At 39.7% G+C, this 27,243-nt stretch overlaps 1 protein-coding gene across 1 annotated transcript in view; it reads left to right on the top strand.

The window, feature by feature from the left end:
* Positions 1-27,243, top strand: part of LOC121954250 (bone morphogenetic protein receptor type-1A-like) — a 63,394-nt gene that overhangs the window by 16,871 nt on the left and 19,280 nt on the right. The window contains 2 exon segments of the mRNA XM_042501610.1: positions 7,548-7,655; positions 25,457-25,819. Of these exon segments, the coding sequence (XP_042357544.1) occupies positions 25,753-25,819 (67 nt within the window). The 5' untranslated portion in view covers positions 7,548-7,655; positions 25,457-25,752.

Here is a 27,243-nt window from a genome sequence, read left to right as displayed (position 1 = left end):
AGGAACAGCTGGCAGGACAAGATCATAGGTGGGAAAGGTGTGACGTGTTGACTCTGTGCAACCTATTGCGGGGGATTTAAAAAGCAGCTAGCAGTAGTTAAAGGCTAACTCAAAGAAGAACAGCAGCTATAAATGTCTGCTAATTGGGAAAACAATGAGATTCGGGAGCTCATTACTCTCTGAGCAGAGGATGAAATCAGACGCCATATAAAAGAGAGTAAATGATTGTTATTGACATTTTATTCCATTTTGATTGTTTATGAAGTGCTGCTGAGGCGTTTGTGATATGTCACTCCAGAGGACGTTGCTGTTGTGTAATAGGTCATGCCTGTGATGCCTCTTTTGCTTCTGTGATGCCAGCATGCTGTCTAAAATCACTCACTGGAGCAGTATGATGCAAAATGCAAAGGCACCACAGTTACTCTTAATATTCTGTGTTTATTGCTTTTGTTCTTTTAATTGTATTTACTTTCATTCATATTTTTAAATTGCTTCTTGCTTCTAATATGTTTTTTTGCCTCAAATCTCGTTTAATTCTACCTTAATTTTTGTCGTGCCTTAGTTTGACATTATTGTTTGACATTATTTATTTTGCAGGAAAAGGCAGGAAACACTTCTTGCTTTGGCTTAGCTATATTTGTCAAAGCTAGTAAGTATTATTTTTGTTAAGTAAGGGACTCTAGTGCCCTATAGTACCATCTCTGTGTCAAAGGGCTTCCCTAAGTCATAGGTGACTTGCAATTATTTTTATTTGACCCATAGTTCAATACCTAGCTTTACTAAGTTTACAGTAATGTTGTATACTGAAAGAATTATAGATATCGGTGAAGACAGATGCACATGCAGTGACAGCAGAAAAAGATTTTCCACTGCTGACAAACTTCAGGTTTGAGCTCTGAGAATACGAGTCTGTGTTTGTTCACTCGAGCTCTGCTGTCAGTCTCAGCTTGCAGTTGTGTGTTTATGCACCATCACAGCCTGCATACCTCCGCCTGCCTGCCTGCCCTCCCTACGTGAGGAGGACTGGTTTCACAGCTTTCCTGTCAGACTGTGGTTTCACACCTTCTTCTGACACGTCGCTCCAACACATTAAGGAATTTACATTCAACCATCAGCTGCCTCCAAGCAGTTCACGCTTCAAAACAGTTGAGGAACTCTGGAAATATCTCCAGTCACTTTCTGCTAAAATTACTGGGTTTCACACGGACAGAAATGTGGGGGAAGATTTTACTTGGAAATGACCAAACGTTGCCTTTTTTGTGCATTTTTTTCTGGCTTGTTAGGCAAAGGAATGGCAGCAAAATGTCTTTCATAGTAAACAGTAAAAACTGTCAGCGAGTAAGACAATGTCACCCTGCCAGTGCAGGTTTGTAAAAGTCTGGAGGGCAGAACTATGCAAAAGTTTTAGTCCTCCTGCTCATATTTGATGGTGACATGTTTATTTTTAAACACAAAAATCTGGTTTGTCTTGTAATGTACTGAAAATTGCTTTTATCTGGTTATTTTCATAGTTGGATGAGTTTGAATTAAAGTGATATTTCAGCAAATGATTAAATGGGCCAGGTAACAAGTAGTACATTTAAACTCTAATATCCAACATTTTTGGGGGTACTGAATGCAGCGCACTCTAATATTAAACTTTTTTGCAGGTCCGTGAATGCAGCTCAACAAGCAGATTTCTTTTTATTTCCTTCGCAGCTGAATGTCAGTCATGACATGGGTAATTTATATATCAATACGTTCACAGTTGATCAGATCAATGGATGAGAGTAGATATTTGCAGATTTTTTGAAGTGAATGAGAGGTTTAGGTCCAACAGTATGAACGGTTTACTTTCATTTTAAATGTGCCTGACATGCTGCTCCTCTCTGCCTCTACTGTGCTATAAATAACCTAACGGTGCACTTTAATACTGCTCCTAATTACCACTCCATCGAGACTATGGCGGGAAAAATTCGACTACTGCGGCCTGTGCTGTAATTCGTCTATTGTGTAAGCATCGACCTCCGCCTGTGGAGGGAGTTTCCTTCAACTTTAAAGTGACGTTAATCTAGTGTACAGTTGTGTTTTAAAGCTATCAGATGTAACTTTTTGAAGTTGAGTTCAAAGTGTGGAGTATAACGAGTACATTTTGGTAAAATAGAAAGTCTGACAAAGCAGAAGAAATGACGAGTAAAGATGAGGTCAGTGTATAGCGTCAGGTTTCCCCGTGTCTCTCTCACACTGCTGGGTTTCCTTTAAATAGTTGGTTGGTGTGTTCAGAGTGTAAACATCCCACCGCAATGCTACTGCAGCTTTCACTGAGGGTGGACTGTTGGTGCAGAAAACACTTGTCATCAGCTCGTTGTATGACAGGATTTTTACTCTTTAGAATTTGGCATAAAGTACTCATTAGAAACACTGAATGAAAACGAAGATAAAACACACTTTGTCTCTGCAAATTAAATGGATTTTATTACATTTTAAACTTCCTTGGACAGCAAAGAAATGCAGTGAAGCACAGGAAACGGCGCTCCACACTGACCATCTTGGTTGCACATGTGACCAAAAATCTGTCAAGTGCAACAAAAAAATTTCATTGGCTGCATCGGTTAACCTGACATTTGAAGCGTGAAAAGCGGACCCAAAGTTCAAAAGCGGAAGATCCCGAAAGCTGTTAGCAACATGTACTAAAAGCACAAACTTTAATTAAATACTTTCAGTTTGATTTCATAACAAATATTTTTCAGTTTCACTGCCTGTTTTCATCTGTTCCCTTTAGGGAAAGTGTTCAGTGTAAATCCGGCGTGATGCACAGGTGTTTGGCAAACTGTTTTCACAATAGAAATAATCATTTTAAAGTTGCCAGTGGGTAAAATGCTCCCTCAGTCCACACCAAGAGGTTTGTGTCTGTCTGTTCAATATAAATGAAACCAATGCATCCCTTTTTTCCCCTTCACTGTATCCTACTCAGACTGAACCATGACCTCTGTGTGCCCTTACACTAATATTATATATATCATATAGCTTTATTTTGAGGCATTTACGAAACAATGTGTCTGGGGCAGTTTTGTAGAGCAATGCAAAGTAATGCAAAGAGTAGTGTAGCAAATTACTTTATACAGGGAGTAATTGAGTAAAATAATGCATTACTCTTTTTTAAAAATAATGAGTAATGTGTAATACATTACTTTAGTCAGTAACGAACCAAACACTGGTCATAGCACACCTTAACTTGTCATGAACATATGTATTTATTTACATTTTGCTCTTAATTAATTAATTGAAAAATAAGAATGATTACAGAATTAATATAAAGTTGATCATATGTTGCAGTACGTGCAGAAGCTGATGGATAGAAAATGACACCGTCTGCTCCATAAATGTGTTTTCAGTGCTTCTCTTTCCTGTTAGTCTATTATTTGCATAAATTATATTTCAACCAAAACGTTTCCCTACATTTTGGAGGGACCCCCCCCCCTTTTTTTTTTTTTTACTGCTGTTTGCTGTTTCCACTCAGCTGTAAGAATTCATCATCGTTCACATAAAAATAGTTGGATGCAGAGCAGAGCTGTGCTTCACTTCAGCTCACCCTCGTGTGTGGGAGATCTGTTTTTCCCTCCGTCTGTCTCTTTTTCTTGGCACCGCCTCCCTGTCCATAAATGAAGTGTGTGTGTGTGTGTGTGTGTGTGTGTGTGTGTGTGTGTGTGTGTGTGTGTGTGTGTGAGTGTGAGTGAATATGTGTGTGTTGGACAGAGAAGGCAGCAGCTGTTTTTTCGCCAACCTCGTGACCGCGCTCAGCCCCCGTCTTCGGACATCTATTTTCTCCTCGTCTGTTCTATAATAACTCAGCGGCTGAATCCCCACCGCTGCCGTTTTTCCTCCCCTGAGGTGGAGCTGAACACACACACACACACACACACACACACACACACACACACGCTGAAGCTGCTGGTCAACTCATCAACACAGTTTTCCACACTGTTCTTGAGTACATTTTCCAGCTGAGTGTGTTGGTTTTGGCAGCAGCAGGGTGGTGTTACTGTGGAGGCGGGTTCAGGTCCTCCACACCCTGCTGAAGAGCTGCTGTTCATTACTGACCTTTGACCTCAAGACAGCAGTATTATCCTTTTTTTGACCTGCAGTGTCAGTCAGTTATTCTCCCTGTTTGTGTGTCCAAAACTTCGGCCCACATGCACGTGCATCTGTCATCACCTCAGTTTCTGATCAGATCTACATCGAGTTTACTCTGGATGTTCCTGTCCTCCAGAGGATCAACCCTTTAGATTTTTATGAGGCCATGACTTTTCCTCTAGTGCCACCCTCAGGACAAGTGTAGATTTCACTTTATTATGCATTATATTGTAAGTATATATTAGTATTTATGTTTGCAGCAAATATGTCAGGAGACGGTATCACCTTTGACAGTCTAGACTTTTAAGTGCTGTGTGTTAAATACTTAACTTGCCAGTTTAGAGGTCATAAATCATCAAACTTTCATTGACATCTTGCACTGTTTCTACCATTTACTAAAAAATTTAAATGCATTAAGATTTTAAAAAGTGGTTCTCTGGTCCAGAGACATTCAGAGAGACAGCTTCTTAGGATTTGCAGGTGAAAAGAGATGTTTTGTTGAAATGATTTTTTGATCATAATTCTTATTTCATTGGTTTAATTATGTTTTCCACACATGCAAAAGGTATTGCATGTACCCCTTTTTTTCATTTATAAGTTTATAAGTAAGGTGTTGCTGCAATGATTGTGGCTTGTTTACTTCTGCATACAGATCGTACCACCTGTTTGAGTCTGTGTTACTAAAAATTTAAAGTGCTTTTGTTAGTATAACACAGAAATATCAGCACGTCATCAGTATCAGCAGATGACTGCTTTAAAATGGAGTATTGGCTTTGGCCCAAAATCAACATTTCTGTCGATATGACAGGCAGACAAGTTGACGCTTTATGCAACTTTTATTTGTTAAAATAGGTGAAAACTGCCCCGGTTTTACTTACCGTCAAGATTGTCTCAGGGAGAGCATCATCGAGGCTTGTTCTAGTGGGATGTTTTGTTTAAAATTTGTTACATAAGAATAAATATGGCATGTTTTATGTAACCTAAGTTAAAGTTGTTTCATAGTTTTGCCCAATTATTGTGTACATTTTTGAAAAGCATTGTATTTTATGTCTGTCTCTGTCACCAGTCGGCCATCACAATAAGAGTAGGCATAATGTGTTCATTCCACTACAGGAGAAACTTGAGGTTCTCAGCTGTTAGTTGAAAAAAACATGTGCATATATTGTTATCAGCATCAGAAATTGGCCAAAATAAGTTTTAAAAAAATGGCAGATGGGCAAAAATCCAATATTGTGCATCCCTGGAATAATTTGATATAGGGATGTCACGGTACCAAACATCAAACAGTCGGTACTAATACCACCAAAACTACATGATACTCGATTCAAAATTAAATACCATGGTGTTTTAAAGAAGAACAATAATACGTAAAGTTTGGACTTAAGCTCCTGTGTGCTTAAGCAGCTTTTCTGCTCATATTCAAAACTGTCTGCACATTCAAAACATAGCCCACATATCTGGAAAGTTGAGAATGAAGTCATGATATTCAAAAAAAATACATAAATAAATAAAATCCTGTCTTGGAGTCTGCTGTGCAGTCAGACACAGAGACACAGAGCCCTGTTTGAGACAAAGTTTAGGGATGTGGCTTTGCTCTGCTCTTTCTCTCTGTGTCTATAAAGCTCTGTTTGCAGTAATATTAACTGCTGTAAACAGTCTGCTGCCTCCTTGTGTGTAGCATCTTTAAATTCTGATGTCAGGAGTTTTATTTTGTTAGCTTGGCTGCTGTGTGAACAGCTTCCTGCAGTATCTCTGCTTGGACTCTATAAACCGCTGGTCAGTATTTGACTCTCCTCTCTTCTCTCTGGGTGTGAATATTAACTCACTCTCCTAACGTCTGCCTCCTGGACTCAATAAAGCCTCCTTTGAGGAGCTCTGTGCTGTCAGAGAAAGAGGCTTCTGTGTTGGAGGGGACGAGGAGGAGAAAGAGCCCGCGACTGTCAGCCACACTGCTCCACTTATCTCTGTACAAACAGCAACAAGCTGCAAACACACTGACAACAACACTGATCTAATGGTGCAGCAGATTCATGCCCAGGAGTGCTTGAGGAGGTTTTGTTGGTCCTTGAGGGGACTTATGTGGACATCAGAGGATGCAAGGAGTCTCAAAGCATGTTCACTGGTCCTTAAAGAGTCCTGGAAGTCATTTATAAGTTTTTACTAATCCCTGAGTAGTCTCATATCAGTCCATTAGTCATTTTATCTGAGGTGACATTGAGAGAAGGCAAGGAGTCAAGGAGAGGAGGAGACACAGCATCCTCAAGGGTGTAAATGATCTAGTGGACTTTAAAAATGTTCCTGTAATCCTTAAAGGTGTTCAAGTGGTCTTAAGGAAATTTCTGTTTGATATTGATGGGGTTGTAGGGCACCTTAAGGTTCTCTTAAGTCCCGTTGAATAGGACTGGATGCCTTTAAGGGATCAGCCAAAATACCATTTACCAAGAAGTATCAAATCCTGTTTATTCCGATACTTGCTTTATATCCCATTTGTGGCCGGGGTCTGATCCCAGACCGTCCGAGCTTCCCGCTGGATCAGCAGACTTTCTGTTGTTGCTGTCTCCGCAGCTGATCTCCTCTGGAAACTGTCAGTTTAGCTTCTACCATTAACATAAGCATACAGAGCAGCTGGTAACATCCAACATCGAGCCGTTCAATGATATCAGTAAACTGACTGAAGCAGCGCGTCTCTTTTGTTTAACCAGTTAATAACTGTGAGGTAACTTTAGCCATGTGACTCTAATAGTTAGCTCTGTCACTGTGTGTGTGCAGCCTGACTCTCACAACTGTCCAGGGCATGGAGCTCACACGCCTGCAGCAGCAGTTACGATCCATACAGTCTTTGGTGTTGTGAAGTTGAATGGTGTGCTTGACAAAGTTGGTTATTAAGCTTGTTGAGATGCCAACAAAATGTTAAAAAGTATGGCTGCACTCCATTAAACACTCAATTTGTATCAGTATTGCTTTAAGTGTATTTGTATTGTTGCTGGCGTTGTTATTTTTAAATGATCCCCATCCTTGAGTGATTCTAGGGGTTTTAAAGGAACTGATTCTTTAGGTTTTTTATGGAGAGCCATGACAAAATCTTACTATTTAAATTTCAAAGTAGCTATATTCATCTTAATAGGACAAAGATTTCGTATCAGTGGTTTCTAAAAAGAGAAATATTTAGACATGTTTTCCATCTTTGTGGTACATGCCAAATGTTGTACCAGATTTTTTGGTATTGGTGTGCTTTGCTGATTATAAGTTCTTACATTTTTACCTGATATAATACCAGTGATACATTACTTCCCTGGAAAATACCAAAATGTATCTTCCTATTCTGTCCTGTCTAAAACCTCAAAGACAAACAGCATAATAATCAGGCCTGTAAAGTCATCACTAAGTGTTAGATAATTACTGAAATATAATAACATGTTTGTTTCCTTTGACAGGTTGTGATGTTGGTCTGAATCTGATGATCTCACTCTGCTTCAGGACTACATTTCCCATGGAGCCGTGCACAGACACGCACACTTTTCTACCATGGAGCCACCAGTCAGGTATGGAAACGCACTGTTCCAGCTCAGTTCCCTGCAGTCAGTGTGTAACGTCTGCAGGATGTTTATTGTGGTCACATGAAAAACATTACTGGTTGGCTTTCTGTCTCACCAGCACACATGCACATGCACACGCACACCTACACACACACACACACACACACACACACACACACAGAAACATAAACAAACATTATTTTTCTGTGGTACAGGCACCAGTGATTACTCCTTTTTAAAACTTGATTCGCCGACCCCCTCCCTCCCCTCCTCCTGCTCTTTGAGGAGATTAACCCTTGACCCCCGGTGCTGAAGGCAAAGCCGGCCAATCAGGAGGCTTCCTGGCTTTTAATTACAGGCTGTGATTGGGTCATTTGAGCTGTCATCTGGTTTGATTAATAACCACAGAGCAGGAGAGCAGGAAGAGCTGTGATTACACTGAGCCCGAAGGCTGCGTCTGTGTGTGTGTGTGTGTGTGTGTGTGTGTGTGTGTGTGTGTGTGTGTGTGTGTGTGTGTGTGTGTGTGTGTGTGTGTGTGTGTGTGTGTGTGTGTGTGTGTGTGTGTGTGTGTGTGTGTGTGTGTGTGAGATATAGGTTAAGTTATGCCTTGCAAAGAGAAAGTGTGTGTGGATATCTGTGTGTGTTTAAAAGGTGAAGTCATGCCTTCATGTGAGGAAAGACTTCGTGTGTGACGGTTTCTGTTTTCTGGTTCACAGAGTGTCTGTCGATCCTGGAAAGTCTTGGAATGTTGTTTTCTATATTAATAGAAGAGTCTGGAAATCTGTTGATATGCAGGCAGACTGATATACTGATATTTCTTCAATTTAAGTTAATTGATTCATTTATTATTATTAGATTTTATGTATTGGAAACATTTATATTTGTGGGCTATTAGGCATGTACATGGGTATGCTGATAACAATTGTATTAATTTCTGATTAATCAAAACCTAAAGATTCATGATTCAAGATGTTTATTGTCACTGCGGTTTCCACGTGCAGTCGTGTGAAATGCTTTTGCTGTGAGGCTCAACTATGGAAAAATGATAAGTAAAAAAATATAAAAAGAAGAAAGAAATAAAAATATATGTATATTTAAAAATGATATAGGACTACGTAATGTTTCTTTAATATTGACCCCAAATGATGAATTGATTATCAAAATAATTTATTAATAATATTAATAGAAACCCTGATTTAAGTCGTCTCCAACAGTAAAATACAATTTTGTAGTACAATAAAGTAAAAACGTGACATTAAGATACGCAATGTTGAAAGATTACCAGTATTGACCATAAAACACTTAAGACTGTTAAGAAATTGTAAATGACTTTATAATGTCATATAAAATGTTCAAACCTTCAATGATAAGTTAGCAGCTGTTTTCATTTTCATTTTTTTAGTGTCTGTTGTAACTGGCATTCAGACTCTTTCGAAAGGTAAAATCTAAATGGGTGAAGTTGGTCTGTCAGCTGAGATGAAGTCAGTTTACATCACTGCTGATGAGTTTTCTACAAGTCCGTGACTGCGTGTTGAAACGAGACAGATTTCTGCCTTTTGTTTCAGGACTTGAGGTGACTCAAGTGTCTGAGTCTCAGAGCTCGCAGACCTTCAAACAGAGCCGGCCAGTCTGCAGCACAAAATCACTCCCATATGTCTCTCAGCAGCTCCGCCCCCCCACCCAGCGCCCTGCACGCTTCACTCGCACACTGCAGCCCGGCTCGGATCAGATCGGCCCGGCTCAGCTTACAGCACAGCCTGGCGCACTGACAGGACTCGACTGCAGTGCGTTTTTAAACACAGATGATTTCAGGCTGAAGTCCTGGCGCCAAATCCACTACAACTACAGCTGCAGATTATATTACAAAAAGTTGTTTGTCACTCTATACTGCGAGCCTGTTTATACCTGGTATGAGTGGTGTCACATTTATCGATATTCATGATAACTTTGATATTTGAAAAAATTAAATATTGATATCATGTTGATAATATTAATAAGACATTGTGTGAATAATCCAGCGCCCTTTGAATCATTTGCGTGTCTCCTCTTTATCTACATACACTAAACTCACAATGAACAAAGTTAAAGATGAATTTGAATTACAGTATTATTACTTTTTTTTCTTAAATTTCTATAAATATCACATAATATTGTAATCGCAAATTCTGTTGGCAGTGATGATCGTGTAGTGGACATCTGGTATTGAGCCAGCCCTGCCTGCTATTAACTTGATTCTTGGGTGATCTGATCACAAGTGGACAGCGATAAATACGTGTAAATGAACACCAAGACACACACGCCGCTTGTACACAGAGATGGCGCTACAGGGCCGCAATGAAGTTCCCCTGTTATACCGCCACTGCATTTTTACACAGAAACAACCGACGGCAGCATCATTCTGCTCCAGTGTGTGATTATACACGGCAAAGTGGCATCCAGCGATTAAAGGAGGCATGACGGGCGTGATGTTTAACACACAAGCGTCAGATTGTAGCGTGTCTTATTATATATGCCTTGGCATCACTTTCTAAACAGTGACAAAGGCATAACGTGCCAATCACAATCATGTAGTTTTTCTGGCGGGTAATCTTGTCCTCTGCACAGATATTAAGGAGCTCCCAAATCTCACTGTTTTCCCAGTTCGTGGACATTTCTGACCGCTGTTCTTCTTTGTATTAGCCACTCTGCTAACACCTGCTTTTTAATTCTTTCGCGGTGGGTGCCGCCCACGGTCACATCTTTCCGGCTTTTCGTTAAACACAGACCTTGTTACAGCAGCGTTACCACGTCCGTTACCAGTTCAGAGGTGAGACCACTCTGTTCCCTCCTTTCTGCGATTGGACGTTATATATACAGAATGGCGAGGCGACATAATGGCGTGATTTTCACGCCTTGAACAGGCAGTGTAAATGTGACTATAGAGATCTGAGCACTAAAACAACTTGCTGAGGTAGTCTGTGATTTATTTGACCACATATCTTTATGATGTGATCTCTAATTTATTGATTTAAAAGGATCCCCATTCACTGATGCCAATGCCACCAGCTAATCTTCCTGGAAATTTTGTCCATGAAAACATATCCATGAGACATCTCTTTCACAATGTCTGTAAAAAAAAAAAAAAAAAAAAAAGTCTTTTTGTGGCGAGACGCATCATGTGATGGACTACTTTGACCTTCTAGACATAAGCAGTCATAACATTTGAGCACTTTGGTCGCAGCGATGTACTGGTTTAAGGTATACAGTGATATAAAAGTTATATCCTATGCATTTACTGATGTACATATTGAAAAAGAAAAAGCAACTGGACAAAGAATTTCACCTTTTATTTTCACCTGTTATTTTCTAAAGGGAGACTTTTCACACATACTTTCTTTAACAATTTGGTTTTAAGTCTTAATTATAGTGATAAAACATTTGTTTAACCAAAGCTGACCCCTCTGTTTTCATTCCTTTAAGGGTCATTCTGACTGATTATAATAATAATAATAATAGTAATAATGACAATAATAATGATAATAATTGTGTAATAAAGTGATATTTTGAAACCACAGTATTTTCTGAGACAGTTATGGCACAGTTAAAATATCATCCCGTTGTCAGCTATAGACGCATGATATACACAGGTGTGAAAAGAGGCAGAAAAGCATGCTAGTACCAGATGTATACCGACTTACAGTCTCCACTTTATTAGGTACATTGTTACAGTCTAGTACAATTAAATACAACTGTCCTGTCACTATTATGCTGCCTATAATGTTCAGTTTTTGTCGACACTTCGAGGACTTCATTCATTAATGTGTTAGCACAGAGCTCTTAGTGGTGATGTTTTTCTTCTAAATGATATTTTAAGTGATCAAACATTAAAAGCACTTGAATATTTGGATGTAAATGAGGAAGTAGTTGAGAGTTTACTCATTTCCAAACATGTTAACATAAACTGAACATTATAAACTTTTTAAAATTGATGCAGGTGGCAGCGTTGTTGCAGTTCATCCAGGGGAAACACTAAAAGAGGATACTGAGTCTGTGATCCAAGAGGTTAGACTGAAACCATCAAAGGGCAGACTTATGTAAACACACACACACACACACACACACACACACACACACACACACAGGCCATGCCCTGGGCTGTACAGCACACACACACGCACAAAATAAAAACACACCCTTCGTCTTGTGGTCTCACATTAGATGGCATCATTCCACCTGAACTCATCACCCTTTCTCTGTCCAAACTTTCTCCTATTTTTGTGGACATCTTGGAGGTCAAAAACCCAGAAAATAAACTGATGTCACAGCCCTGAGTGTCCACAGAGAGGCTGTTTGTCTTTCCCTGCGTCTTTATGTCTTTCTGTCTTTTCTTTTACTTCTGTTTTCGTGTATCTGGTAGCCTTTTTTTCAGTGTTTGTCCTATTTGTGAATCTGTGTTTATTTTTTCTGTGTTTTCAGTTTCTCTTTTGTGTCATCTTTACACACAAACTTACACGCAGGCAAATACACACACGTGCTCACACACGGGACCACCTATATCGTGGTGTTGTCCGTGAGCGGCTCTGCGGCCTGGCTGCAGTTTCCAAGGCGACACAGTGGATGAAACCATCCTGCCTCCTTTCACAGAGTCCAGTCACTGACCAGACCACCCACCCACACACACTCACACAGGGCCAACACTCTGTCTGCTACAATTACGGCTATATTTTAGTTTTTACATCTTTGGGGAAAGTTGTCTGAGCTCCAGTCGCCTCTCCAGTTTCCACTCCTTCATACTGGGATCAAACCAGTGCAGCCTGCCGGCAGCAGCTGAGGCAGAAAATGACTTTTTAAGAAATCCCCCCAAAACACCAGAAAAGAAACCTCAGCATCAGACTGTGATTGGCTCTGGATGCTGGTGACCTCATGCAGCTAGTTTAAAAATGATTGACAGCAGGGAGGGCGGGGCTTAAGTGTAAACTTCCTGTCTGTGAGAGAGAGGTGTCAGATTGTAGCTCTTGTTCTCACAGTCTGTCCACAGCGCGGACGCTATCAGAGCTGTGACTTCCTTAAAGGGTGTGTGTGCTGGTGTGTGTGTTGGGGTGTATTTTCCATTACCTGGTTCCCACAATCACAGCCACAGTTTGAAGAGGAAGGGGGAAGGGAAAAGGAGGCGGGTGGTTGGTATTGATAAGCAGCAACAATCAGCTGACAGTCTCTTCAACTTTAAGGCTAAAGATGGTAAACACAGGGTTTAAACTATTAGTTAACAGATAATTAATCAACAGTTGTTTATAAGAATAAGTCACTATGTAATAATCACTGATCAAGCGCAAATACTTAACATCCTTTTTTTTAAGCTGCTCCAGTAGAAGCATTTGCATTAATCAATGAGTCTAAAATGAATCACTTTACTATTTTCATTTCTAGATTACTGTTGTTATTCAAGCAAAGATGTCAAACATTTACTGGTACCAGCTTCTCAACTGTGAAGATGTGTTGCTCATTTCTGTCACATTTGACAAAACACTGAATATGTATAAAGCAGGGTTTATACGGTAATGGAAAACCTGGAGAAAGTCATTTGCAATTTGAAATTTTAAGTCTTGGAAAAGTTCTGGAAAACTACATATACCTTGAACGTTTTGGAAAAGTTCTGGACATGTGTTTCACAAACCTATATATAAACACATAATGTGTTTAAGAGCCATTGGAAATTTTAAGATCCAGTCATAATTTCTGTTTTTACAGTTGCTGGCTGTGATAACTGGAGGAATTTTAGGTGATTTTTAAAGAAAGAAAATGCGAAATGAAAGGATCTTTAAATAAAATAACATCTGTGTTAAAAAAAAATGAAATTAAAATAAAATCAACATTTTTTTAAATAAAATAAAATCTGTGTTAACATGTTAATTATTCCAAAAACTTAAAAGAAAAAAGGGCATTTTCCCCTTAAAATAAATAAAAAGAAATCTAAAAAAAAAAAAAAATCTTTAAAAATCACCCCCAAAGAAATTGCCACAATTTTTGTTTTATTTTTAAAAAACAATTATGTCAAGATGCATTTTTTTTCATGGATAAGATTTGAGCTAGTACCTGGTATAAAATGTTACAGCATGTTTTGATTTCCCCCTCTGAAACAACTTTACCAGCGTTTTTAACCTGCAGGCAGAAGTTTGTTTCTGTTGTAGATGTTGTCAGCAGCAGCAGGATCTAACTGGTTTAACTGGGAGGGTTGTGCTCTGCTGGGAAGGTGTTCCAGTCCTCTTGTGTCCACTCCACTCATCAGTCTGATTTATGATCACAGCGTTGTTTTATGGTCTTGAGTGTGTTTGCTTTATGACTCAGCTGTAGGACAAAGGCATCACTGTGCTGGTGATGGATAGACCTGTTTCTATGGCGATTAGAGTGATTAAAATCACCTTCAGGGGACCACGTCGTACTGGTTTATTACTTAATGACTTTGCGACCAGGCTCGACGTCCGTCTGTCTCTGCATGTCCTCAGGGTGGCCGGGCAACATCAGTACCAACACTGGTATTACTCTTAATCAGTAATAAGTTGATATTGATTTAAAATGAATGATAATCTTTGACTTATACCTGTGTTGCCCCTGTGGATGCTGGGTAATCTGTGTTGCCGTAACATGAGAAATGAAGAGGTGGAAAGTGACGAAGTAAATGTTTGTAGCTGCAGCTGCCCAGCAGATCTTCTGTTGGCCTCTAATGAAGGTAGTGTGTGTGTGTGTGTGTGTGTGTGTGTGTGTGTGTGTGTGTGTGTGTGTGTGTTTGAGAGAGAGAGAGAGACAAACATGGCTCACTGACAAGTTCAATTCAGCCTGAAATCACTAAAAGCCAAAACTTGTGAGGTCCCACTCACTCCAAGGCGCCTCCTGATAACAAAAATTTAGTAGTCGGCACCAGTGAGAGTCCACGTTCTTTACCACGGCAAAAACAAAACACCAAACTCCATATAATTGAACATTCACTCCTTTTGTAAAAACATTTCAATTGAATTTTATATTTTATTACTAGTCCCTGATGATCCGCTTCAAACACAAGGCAAACAAAAAACAAAGTCCTCAGTATTTTTAAGGTTAAGGACCCCTGAAAGAGGTATGGAGCAGGGACCCCCTACTATATACAGGTATTTTATATAAAACTGAGTTGGATATTTCACCGGGCTGATGGAGAGTGTTCACTTTCACAAAGGCAAGTCATTGCAAAAGCAACAAACACAATTGTACGGTAGGGCGCTCAGTTGCTCACCCGACAGGCGCCCCATGTAAAAAAAATAAAATTAAAAAAAAAAAAAAGAAATTAAAAAAAGGCTGTGTTCTTGATGCAGCAGCTGCAGGTTCAGTTCCTTCTCGTAACAGCAAATATCCTTAAATCTTACTACCTCACTTTTTGCCTAATTGTCATTATTGACATGGCGATCATATTTCTTGAGTATAAAAAAATCCAAATGATTTTTCTTTATCCTGCCCATCTGCTTGTAAAAACACAATCAATATGTAATACAAGATTATCTCCACAAATTGATGAGGAGGAATCTGTTGCTTAGGTGTAAAAGAGAAACTGTCGGCCCAAAATTCGTGATATACAATCAGGGTTTGTATGGTCATTAAAAACCTGGAAAAGACAGAATAAGCAAATAGCTAACATTTTGGAAAACTAATTATACCCTGAGCAATTAGGATGGTTATTTTAAAAAATGAAAGTAAAAAAAATACAGAATACATAAGTCCCACCCCAGTGCTTAAATAATTATTTGCCTCCTCTCATAAATAACGAACAGTCCCTAAGTTACATTTAAAAAACCAATTCTAATCCTGTTCTGAATTCATTATTTTTTTGATAATGTAGATTTAAAAACGCTATTATATAGCAATGAAAATAACTAATAAGCAGTATTGATGGTCGTTTAACAGTATGTGCGGTTTTTAGTATTTCCCTCAAAGTCATCGAAAGTTATTGGTACAAATGTGTATGAACCCTGAATATGTAAACTCTGTAAATATATTTGCAATCTTCCCGTCAAAACTATGGTAACGATTAATCTCGAGACTAATTTTTGATATCGCCTGTAAAATATCGAACCATAACACCCATCACAAGTTACAAGATTTAAAATTTAAGACGCGATAAATGGGTTTTATTCCTGAGAAGCTCCTCTTTTTCTGTTAAGTATACGTCGTGTCTTTAACAAACTCTGGGGCAGAAGTGGAGCGTTTGGGATGATTTTGTGCAGTTAAAAACGGATGATGATGAAGAAGAGGAGGCAGAAGATGCAGGGAGGAAGAGGCCCGCAGCGCCGCTCACCGTGGCTCGGGGTATTCTGGGTATTCTTATGCTAATCCATCGCCGGGGATGAGGCGCAGAGCAGCCAAGCAAACAATGGCAGTGGAGCCAGAAAGTCTGGCCTGCAGTCTCCCAGGCCCTGAAAGGCATGTCGGGCAGGGCGCCGACACCAACGGGGAGGCTGCTGCTGCAGCACCCAGAGGCCCGCCTGCAAGGAGGGGCCCCTGGAGGGGACGGGGAACGGGGCCAAGATGGAGGGAGAGAAAGGAAAGGAGAATTGAGAAGCAGCAGGGAGAGAAGAGGAGGAGGAGAAGGAGGAGGGGAGGCAACAAATGGAAATGGAGAATAGGGGAAGAAAGAGGAGGTAAGATGAGGAAAAAAAAGGAAGGAGGGAAGGAGGACATAAGAGACAGAAATGAAGAGGGGAAAGAGCCAAATAAAGAGAGAAAAAACGGAAATCAGTTTCTGGAAAGGAAAGGTGATGTAGAGGAGAGAAAGAAACGCAAAAAAAAGTTGGTAAAGAAAATGAAAAATGTGCTGCCTAGCAGTGGTGGAAAAAGTATGCAGAACCTTTACTCCTTTACCTTTACTCTTCACTCAAGCAAACACCCAAAACCCTCAAATTATTTGAAAAGTTAAGAAGACAAAAAAAACCCCCAAAACTCCAAATTATTACAAAATACATTAGAAAAAATACCCAGAGACTCAAAATTATAAAACAACATCCAAAAAAAAATAGAAAAAAAGGAAAAAAAATATGAAAAAAAACACCTGAAAACTTAAGATTCTTAACGGTTTTTAGTTTTCTTAAGTATCAGAGTAATCCAGTGATAGTTGTGTGTACATCAAAGGGTAAACTGCAAACAGGAACCCCTAATAGCTTATCCTGCATACTTTTAATGTTGCCAGTTAGGAGGGGGCAGTTCACCGTGTTAGTTTAGCGGTCATCCCTCCCATGTTTGTTGTTTTCCTCGAAAGGAAAGTGCAGAAAGAACATAGCACATGTAGAAATGTACAGAAATTTGACCAAAAAAAAGGTTGATATCCACTCAAGGTTGGCTTACACACTTTTTCTGGGGCTTTTGATTATTTCACAGTCGTCATGAGCAGATAAATTTGCTGACCTGCTGTTTCTAAGAACTGTCAAGCTTAATTTTTAAGACAGTAGGCAGGTTTCCATTACAGATTTGCACAAAATTTGAGCAATATTTTCAAAATGTCAGTAAAACACATTAGCGAGATGACCGCGCTTCCACTGAGTGATGTTATGCAACTTCTCCTTTCGCAATAACCTTCCCAAAAGCACGGCGATGGATGTTCAAATCATTAGCTGGTTTATTTCACCACATTAGCCGTTATTACTCCAGACACGACGTAGGCGTGTTAATGTGGAGCGGCCACGTATGAGGGATTTCTTGGAGGTGATAGTCCACGATTTCACAGAAGAATTGTAGATTCAAAACTTCTGGATGATCTGCTCAACTTTTGAAAAGTTATGTGATGCAGTTGTTCTTCCTGCTGCATCATGTGACCTATAAAAGCCAAAAGTGTTTCCATTGTAATTTTGCAAAATACGGCTTTTTTTGAATGGCCTGAAATACCACGTAAAAACTTCCTTGCGAAAAATGGGATTTTCTTCGAAATTGATGTTTCCATCAGGCGTAGTTTATATTATATTTTTTTATATGTGATTTCAATTTGCGCAATTTGAGGGTTAATGGAAACCCTCCCAGAGTGGATGAGAAAGTGCTCAGGACGATGTACAGTTTCATGACAACTGTGCAAACTTTAACTGCTGATTAAATCTCAGTGATAATCTAAGCAAACTAAGAAAATTGTTTCTCAGTTAGCTCCTTAAATTGGAGGACTTCCTGCTCAGATAACACTGTATTGATTCCACACCGGCAAAATTCATAAGTTACAGCAGCTTCAGAGTCAGAAACTAGAGAATAATGCAAAAAAAGTGATTTAAATGCTAAAACAGTTAAAATATTACAAAAACTACAAACAAGATAAAATAAAATAATAATACACCTTTCACTTATACAGTTACAGTATGTCCGCGATTGATTGTTGCACAACTGAAATGCACACATAGTGTAGTGTGTAGCATATTTACTGTAAACATACAGGAATATAGCCTGTGAGTAATATTGTGCAGTAAGCAGTCAAATTTGCAGAGTAGGAAACAGAATATATTTGAGACGTTTGACGGTATCCTTTTTGAGCTCTGACACATTACACACTATTGTCATACATTTTTTAGACTAAATAATTAATCAATAAATTGAAATCTTTTTAATCGGACAGATAAGGAGCCAGGGATGAAACTAATAACATCAAAACAAACAGTCTCAGTCCGTCCCTCCACCTCCCTCTGCTCCAATCTCACTGCACTGTTAATATTCTCCACCAGCTCCGATCCCAATCTCCCTCATTACTGCATTTATTTGTAGAGCTCAGGAGCTGTCGGTCTCCGCTGGTCCTCCAATCAGGCCTCCGTGTCGTTTATTTAGTCTGCCGCCATTCTCCCAGAGCAGGAAGTGGAGACGCATTAAGGCTTGATTATTGATGTCTGCAGTCAGTCCAGGGGAGAGCAGGAGCAGGAGGAGGAGGAGGAGGTGCGGGGAAATATTAGAGATGGATTATTAATGCCTGTAACCTCCTCTACCTCGTCCCATTACCAAGGTCCAGAGTCATTTTCCAGTATTTTAACAGCTCTTTGAGGAGCCGTAAATTTAGTAAATCATGTGGACACGAGGAGCTGGAGCTGCCTCAGAGCCGCAGCACTCTCCAAAAAAAGCTGCCCGACATTTTCATAGCGTAAAAGCTTTTTCCCAACAAACAAGCAGCCTCTTCAAACGTTTACATTGTGTTAACTGTCAGGTTGAAGGTTTAATAATACCATGTTGTGTGATGCTGTGAGTGGGATTTAGAATAGAATAGAAAATACTTTATTGATCCTGTGAGGGAAATTGTTTTGTTGTAGCAGCAAATAAGAGAGCAGCAACTGAATGAAATATTCATTAAAAGGGGCAAAAAATGCATATATATATATATATATAAGTAGCCCCTCACTGAAAAGAGACATCAATCACATCATTTATGTGCCATTAAGATTGAGTTATTGTTATTATAAGATTGTCATTGGCAGTTCATGTCAGTGTCAGTAAAGGTAATAATAATAGTAATTAAACATTAACCCGACTCGATTCAGCCCACGGGAGTTTTAAGAAATTACGGCCTGACTCAGCCCAGTGGGGTTCGGGCAGACAATCAGAGCTCTAGGAGGGATTTACGACACTTTGAGACATGTTTTTGTGTTTATTATTGTATCTGTGTCTTCCAGACGACATTTATTTTTAGGAGTAAATTAGAGGTTGTAACTGAAGCACAAAACCTTTTGAGTACAGAACAGATTGTGTTTGTTGCGGCAAGTAAACACACTCTCAGGTGTTAAAAGTTGGTTCTGTTTTGTCAAAAGAAACACAAATGTTAAAGACAAATGTAGAAATGTTGATCAAAGTATTGTTATGTTACTCAGAATCACAATCAGGTTTATTGACAGGTATTTTTTTACATACATACTGCAGAAACATAGTAAGAGAAAATAAAAATGACAGTATGAACTGCAAAAGGAAGCATAAATATGTAAGAGAAAAAATTACGTCATAAAAAGTTTTAAAATGAAAATAAAAGAGAGCATGAGATGCGCTGCTGCAAACCGCGATTTTCATAATGGATTAATCGACCGATTATTTTCCTGCCTATTTACTTAATTTATAAAATACCAAAACAAAGTGGAAAAAATGTCTGTCAGTACCACCATGTTACTAAAACCTAAATATATATACAATTAAAAATGATTGATAACAGAGAAAAGCAACAAATAATCAATTTTGAGAAGCGGTAACCAGAGAACATTCGCCAGCTTTGCACAAAAAATTACACATTAATAATCTAAGTAGCTGATTTATCGTCTCTCAGTCACCCAGTTAATTTTGGTTCTACGTTCCCTCATTTTTGGCCAGAAAACAGTCGATTGACCAGAAAGTCTTATGGTATGAAAACAGAATATCTGCTAATAAAGACACTGAGATGTAGTCGAAAGCTCTGGAAAAATATGGACTTAATTTTTGTCAGCCATTGTTATGCTATCTGTGTTAAATTAGTGCTGAAACATATCTAAAGGTGGGAATTTGAACCTTTAACCCTTGCAGTGTCCGGGCCATGCTCTGCTTTAAAGTGGCTAAAACAATAATAATCCTAGTCATAATAAAAGTACTCTCAGTATAACTCAGACTGCAGCAGAAGCCCCCAGTCATGGCGCTGTGATATCATTTTACATAATAGTTTTTATTGCCGGCTACCTCTCCAGCCAGATGAAAAGTTATTATACCCAGAAGCCTTTAAAGAGCTCTCTTTCTTCTGCAAGTTTTAACCCACTGCTTGGGTTTCTATCTCACCAAATTTCCCAGCATCCCCGGAGCGGTGTGACCTCAAATTCCTTCCCCTGAGGGGGGCCGGCCATGGCTCAGTGGTTCCCTATAAGGGCGGTTTATTCTGTACAGGTGGGACCGCTAACAATACCTCCTTTCATTCCCGTCCCTCCAAGACTCTGATGTCACGTCCAGGTAGCCAGAGCAGCTACGCTACATTAACCTCGTGTTAGCTGAGGAGGGAGACGGCACGGAACAAGACAGACTGGGACAGGACAGACCCGTGTGCAGACAATGTGTCTCTGCAGTGAAAGGATGCAGTTTGAATCCCACAGAAGGAGAGAAAGTGTGAGAACAAGAACAGATTTACGTATATCAAACCTTTTATTTACCCTTTAATAGTACACACACTTGTGTTGCACAAAATGCACTTTTCAAAATCAAGTTTTTAAAAATTATTATACATTAATTTTTAATGTCTACTTTATAAACCAACATCAGTGCTAATCATAAATTATCAAATATTCATTAATTTTCAGAATTTTAACCCTTTAAATGCCTTTTTTTTCATGATGCCACTATGTTTTTAGATTAAAAAAAAATCAATAAAATACATGCAAAGTAGATTTTCTTTTATTGCAGCCCAGGATATGTCAAATATTAGCAGCAAGACTGATTTTTATGCATTACCTTTTTTTTGTGTATGGACAGAGCCTGGTGTGCCTCCGACTGCTTGTCAGCAGTTGTGACACTTTAAAAGACAGTTATCATTACAACAATCTGTGTCCAGTGTTCTAAATTAGTTTGTTAAATTTTATTTTGCGATGAAATAAGCGTCCGCATTTTATGGAAGATATTTAAAATCACCTGCTCTGTGCTGCCCTCGCGGTGAGCTGCGGGGGGCTCCGGTGCTGCTCAAACGGACACAGAAATGACTCGACTCAGTAAATAAACGCGTTAATAACTAAAATCATAATTCCTCACACTGTGTGTGTGTGTGACAGGTGAAGCAGCAGGATCACAAACACTGAAATAGCATTCATTCTCTGCAAAAAACAACCTGGAGCCGGTGAAGGACTCAAGATCTTTAAAAATAGCAAAATCACTAACATGGATGAATCATATTAGGGGTCGACCGATATTGTTTTTTCAGGGCCGATACAAATCCAATTATTAATAGTCAATGAGACAGAAAACAGATATTTGAAACCGAAATGCATTTACAACAAAAATGAAAATCTTTCTGACAATATTTAGAATTTGCAATATAACAAACTACAACACAAAACTTTGTTTAAATGCCTTTAGCAAATGTTAAATCAAAACTGAGACTTTCAACATCATACACAGCAAGTTCCCTGCAACTTTTTTTTTATAAAGTCACATGAAAATTTTATTAAAAAATAGAGTAAATAAAAATAACTCCCTGAGGTCTTACAAAGTAAACGTTCCCCCCATGCTGACACTTTCTTTTCACTTTTTATCTATGATTATTAAAGTAAAATGCTGATATCGGCCCCAATAATTGGCCAGGCTGATAATCTGTTGACCCCTACATCTTCATATAATTATTATTATTCGTTATTATTACTCTTATAAGTTATGATTTGTCCACAACAATCCTTTTAGCTCTGTTGTGTAAAAGCTAAATCTAAAAATAAACATTGTGTCTGATAAATGTTGTGCGGGAATTAGTACAGTAATTTCCTGTAGTGAAGTCACATAAAACGGAAACGCTCGCTCAAAGTACCGAAGGTTTGTATTAACTCCTGATTATTTGGAGATCCGCTTGTGAACATCTTAACCTGTCGTGAACATCGTACAGTTAGTCGTCCATATCTGAAGAACATGAGTCGACAGAAATGAGACACTGCTATCTGCATTTTTAAAAAAACGCTGTATCGTCTCTGTTAACTTCTGCTGCTGAGTGAAGAAGAAGGAGTTTGTTGTTTGAGTGAGAAGCAGACGTAGGATTAGAGACAAGTTTGAACACGAGGAGGAAGAGGAGGAGGAGGAGGAGGAGGAGGAGGAGGAGTGAAAGTTACCTGACACCCAGAGGGTTTACAGAATCGTGCATTTTATCTCTTGAAGGAACGTTTTATTTCTGTGAGTTGACAGATGTAATTGTTTGTTGTCTCTCGGCCTGCGGTGAGACTTTCTGTGAGTTTTTGAGTGTTGACGGAGTCTCCACGACACTCACCGGTTTTATATATACTTTACGTAAATGTGCTTTCAAAGGGAAGTTGATGTGTCGGTTGATTTAGGAAGGGTGTGTGTGGAGGACGGGGGCAGCTTCCTGTCTTGGGGGCTCACAACAGACGGTCCTTCCTGAACCTGCCTCGTCTTGTCCTCCCTCCTTCAGTCTGAATATGTCTTTGTGTGTGTGTGTGTGTGTGTGTGTGTGTGTGTGTGTGTGTGTGTGTGTGTGTGTTAGTTATCTCTGCGTCCTGCTGCTGCTGTTGTTGGTCTCTAAATGGAGCAAAGAGCTACAAACAAACTTCAGGTTTTGTTGTGGCAGCGAGGTGAAGATATTTCCACTTCTGTTATCGACACAGCGACGCCGACACACAGACAGCACTCACCCACTCCCACATACAGTATCACAACACACACACACACACACCTACACACTTTAATCCTCCTTCTCTCTCATGCACATTTCTTATCTGTACTCATGGGTTTGAATATGTGCACCTATGATTAAAGAAAGGACTATCTTACCCTTTTTTAACCTGAAATTTAAGCTGCTGGATAATCGCTGTGTGGGCATCATGAGATCTGATTGCTTCCAACGTGACTAAAAGAGAAAAATGTCACTGGAACTTCAAACAACAAGTCCGAGAAAAGTTTGATGTTTTGCGATATGTTGTCTCAGAAGTAATAGTGTTAAATGACATTTGAGATCAGTTTTTTAATTGTTTTTTTCATTGCAGCATGCCAAGATACATCTCATGTCTTGTGCCTGCACAAAAATCATTGGTAAACAAACAAATTGGCACATTTGGCAATATATAGCTGCTCATCACATATCCCCAACCCCCACCTCACTCGTGGCGACCCCCCACCCCAAAGATATCTATAAACACAAATTCAGGGGGGGGAAAAAGTGCATTAAATAATATTATCGTCATTTTGAGACCATTTTATTCCACCTCCCTTTTTTTTACACCTCTGCCTCGGTGTCTCCAAACATCCTCTCCGCTCTCACTTTCCACCGGTGTCTGAACGTGCGCTCCGAATGTGCGCTCCGTCCTCATTCTCCGCCGGTGTCTCCACCGGTGTCCGCTCCACTCTCAGTCTCCATTGGTGTTATCGAAGATGGCCCCTTAATGAAGTTTCACTTTGATAATGTTTTTGCTTTGTCTGACTATCTTTCTTAAACTTGGGAAAAAAGGAGGAGAAAAGTTATGTATAACTTCTAGTTTTACTACATCAGCAAGATGGTATCTGTAGTTGGTAATTTTTAAGACTTTGTAAAAGTTTTTACTCTCCCCTGTAAGTTATCCTGAATTGTCTTGTGTTGAGTGATGCAGCTAAAAAAAGATGACGGTGAAAATGAGATTTGATTAATCATCACTGTTTCAGAGACAGCCTGAGTAAAAATAAGGTAAATTCTGATAGAGTAAGTCTCGGAGAAGAGTCTCTGGTTCGAGCAGCAGAAGGCGGTGGTTTGTTTCGGCTGCGGCTGTGTCCCTCTCTATCCCCCTCGTCTTCAGTGAGCTGTGACCCGCTGACCCCTGCCGGCCCGGCACTGGCCTCCGACTGTCCAACTAACTACCAAATTATTTGTCCAGGGATGTTCTGCAAATTACAGGCGCTGGCCCTGCGCAGCGCTGATAACGGCATGTTGCAATTAGTGGGCGCCGAGAGGGATGTGTGCGTGTGTGTATGTGTGTGTGTGAGAGAGTGAGTGAGAGTGAATTAGTGGTGATGCGTGGCCGGTGTCTGTCACTTTTCATTTGCCCGAGGGGGACAAAGAGGTCCGACCTGTGACCCACTTTTCACACATCTCTGGCTGAGGAGGCCGAGAACAAAGACACACACACACACACGCACACGGAATACCATACAGGCCCTGGCGAGTGTACATGAGTAAGTGTGTGCATGTGTGTATTATTGGGAGTGAATGAAGGGGAGTGTAGTGGGATGTGAGACAGTAAAAGTGTGTGAACGAGTGCCAAGTTAGGGGATCTTTGTGAGGAGCATTATCAGTTTTAAACCAGCGTAGTGAGGACAGACTGCACCGTGAGGACAGTTTGGTCCTCACTTCAAAGGACTGTTTGAAGGAACCATCACAAAAGTGTAGAAAGCAGGCGGGCGTCCGTTACAGAATTGCGCAAAATTTATTTGTGGATAAAAACAATTGTATAATAATCCAATAAGTGATGTTACGCAACTTCTTCTCTGTTGACAACATTCCGGTAACCATGGCGATGGATGTTCAAAACATTAGCAGGTTTATTTCTATTGCAGCCTCCGCACTTGCCGTCATTATGTCCAGTCCAAGGTGATGTAGGTGTGTCATGCGAGTGATAATGGAAAGGCGAGCTCCTTATACGTGAGAACGGCCACGTATGAGGGACTTCTGGTGGATGACAGTCCACGATTTCGCAGAGGAATTGTGGAACCAAAACTTCCCGATGATTAGATGAGTTATGTGATGCAATAACAGCTCTTGTAGCTCCTGCTGCATCATGAGGGAGCCAGTTCATATCCAAAAAGACATAGCCATAGCATCATTTGACCTTAAAAGTTTTTGTGCGATGACTTGCCTTTTTTTCCAAAATTGATCTGTTTGCATTTGAGTCCTCACTAACATTTGTGGTAGAAGTTATAGTGTAAATTTACATACATACGCATACACATCTTTTTTTTTTTTTTTTAAGTTTTCGAGGAAAAAAGTGAAAAAACAAACAAAAAGACAAGGGGACTCTTGGAAATCTCGAGTTTTCTTCCAGGCGTTTTCAGGCAGCAGCTGAAAGTGCCAGCAGAGAAAATAACAAGTATAACTTTGTGCTGTTATCTGTTCATCGCTTTGGATGAAACCGTCACTAATCAGCTGATGTTAAACTCTGTTTCCTCCTCCTCAGGGTTTTGGACCCAAAGAGCCAGTGAGACAGAAGACGACCTGATATTGTGATATCACCCTCCTGTGTGTCCCCTCCACCCCTGCTGTTCCTCTTCCAGCTGACCATCCTTCTCACCGAGGCCTCGTGTGGCGGGCCCGAGCTCCTCCCCGACTCCCCCGCGCTCCCTCGACTCCCACTGTGGATTAAAGATTCTTATCAGGACTCTGAGCATCAGCTGACCAGGAGCTCCTGATCACAAAGGACGGCCCAGTCTGGGCCCAGTTCCGGTCCAGTCTCAGTCCAGTCTCTGCTGCAGGATGGCAGGTGTACCGTTCTGTTTGGCTGCGATGGCCGCCGCTCTCCTGCTCACCCTCAGAGCTGACGGTAAGACATTTGAAATCCATTTTTACTACCAGACACACACAGTTCTCCGTTTATATATTCTGTATTACACTTTATCTCATTTGCTCTCAGTTTGTGTCTTTTGATGAACTTTGTCACAGAATTATGTCAAAAAAACACATGAAGCAATGGCAAAGTACGCTATGGTAAATATATTTCTCTGCGGCTGTGTTTCAGGCCGGAAGAAATATTTGTAACACGTTAAGATCTCACAGGAGTCACAGGACTCTGTGTACCGATTGGCTGCAAGTTGTCTCTGTTCACAATTGTCAGCTAAAAGCTTCGGTACCTTCAGTTTGGCAGCACTTCACCACAAAATCCCGTGGCTGCAGCTCGCCACAGGCCACCTCTCGCTGCTGCTTGGTGTGTTTTCTGCTTTATATAGAAATAAAAAAAAAACACATTTGATTTTGCTGTTCAAAGAATTAAATCGTTGCTACTCATCACTATGACTTTGACCTCCATACACACCAGATATGAAAGTGCTTGCAAAGAATAAAAAATATTAAGGTTATTTAAATCAAGTTTATTTTTTAGAAGTTTCAATGGAATTAAAATGTGTAAAAAGACCAGTTTCTCAGTTTATGTTGCATGATCTTTGAACTTTATGAACTTTGACCCTCAAGTTGATATGATCTGTCATTCAGCCGCACTGTTTACAAAGTGAGCAATTCAACATTTGACAGATGATTGATATGTAACTGACCAGTTTAAGTAAGATGTTTGAGCTGTCGCATGATCAAGCGCTTTAGGGACTTTTGGTTTTAAGGACGAGGAAAGTATCGTATGCTTCCCTTTGCAAGCATGTTGAATTTCGGAGGGGTTAGAGGGGTTTGATACAGCATAGTATCACAATACTTGCATTGCAATATAGTATTGATACACGGATGCCAAGTATCACATTTTTTATTATATACATTTTTAATATTGCAGATACAAATAAAACATTTGGTCACCTGCTAGAGTAAAAAATGCTATTTCAGTCCACGAGATGCATGTTGCTGCGATGAAAATGACTGTAGCGCATTGAACAGACTGAGATCTATTTTTATCTAATAAGAAAACATTTTTTGTTTATTTGCATTTGAAAAACTGCAATAAATATATAGCAATATATGCTCTTGCAATACTCACCCTATCGCAAAACATTTAAATTGGCAATAATATTATATTGTGACCTAAGAATTAGGATGATATTAAATCAGGGGGCCTCTGATGAATTTAGTGCTTTCATGTACAATATTTAAAATACTGGTCCAGATTAGATACAGCAGATGATTACAAGTAATATTTGAACTGATTACTAATTAAACATGTACCTTTTGATTTTTCTCATATATATCTAATGGATTGTGACTATGAATGTATGAAAAAACGTATATTTTGCATGGCCAGGGCGTTTAAAG

Source organism: Plectropomus leopardus, chromosome 15 (genome assembly GCF_008729295.1).
Source record: "Plectropomus leopardus isolate mb chromosome 15, YSFRI_Pleo_2.0, whole genome shotgun sequence".
NCBI classification, from domain to species: Eukaryota; Metazoa; Chordata; class Actinopteri; order Perciformes; family Serranidae; genus Plectropomus; species Plectropomus leopardus.
The sequence above is the reverse complement of the archived record's forward strand: the minus strand, read 5'-3'. Positions and strand labels throughout refer to the sequence as shown.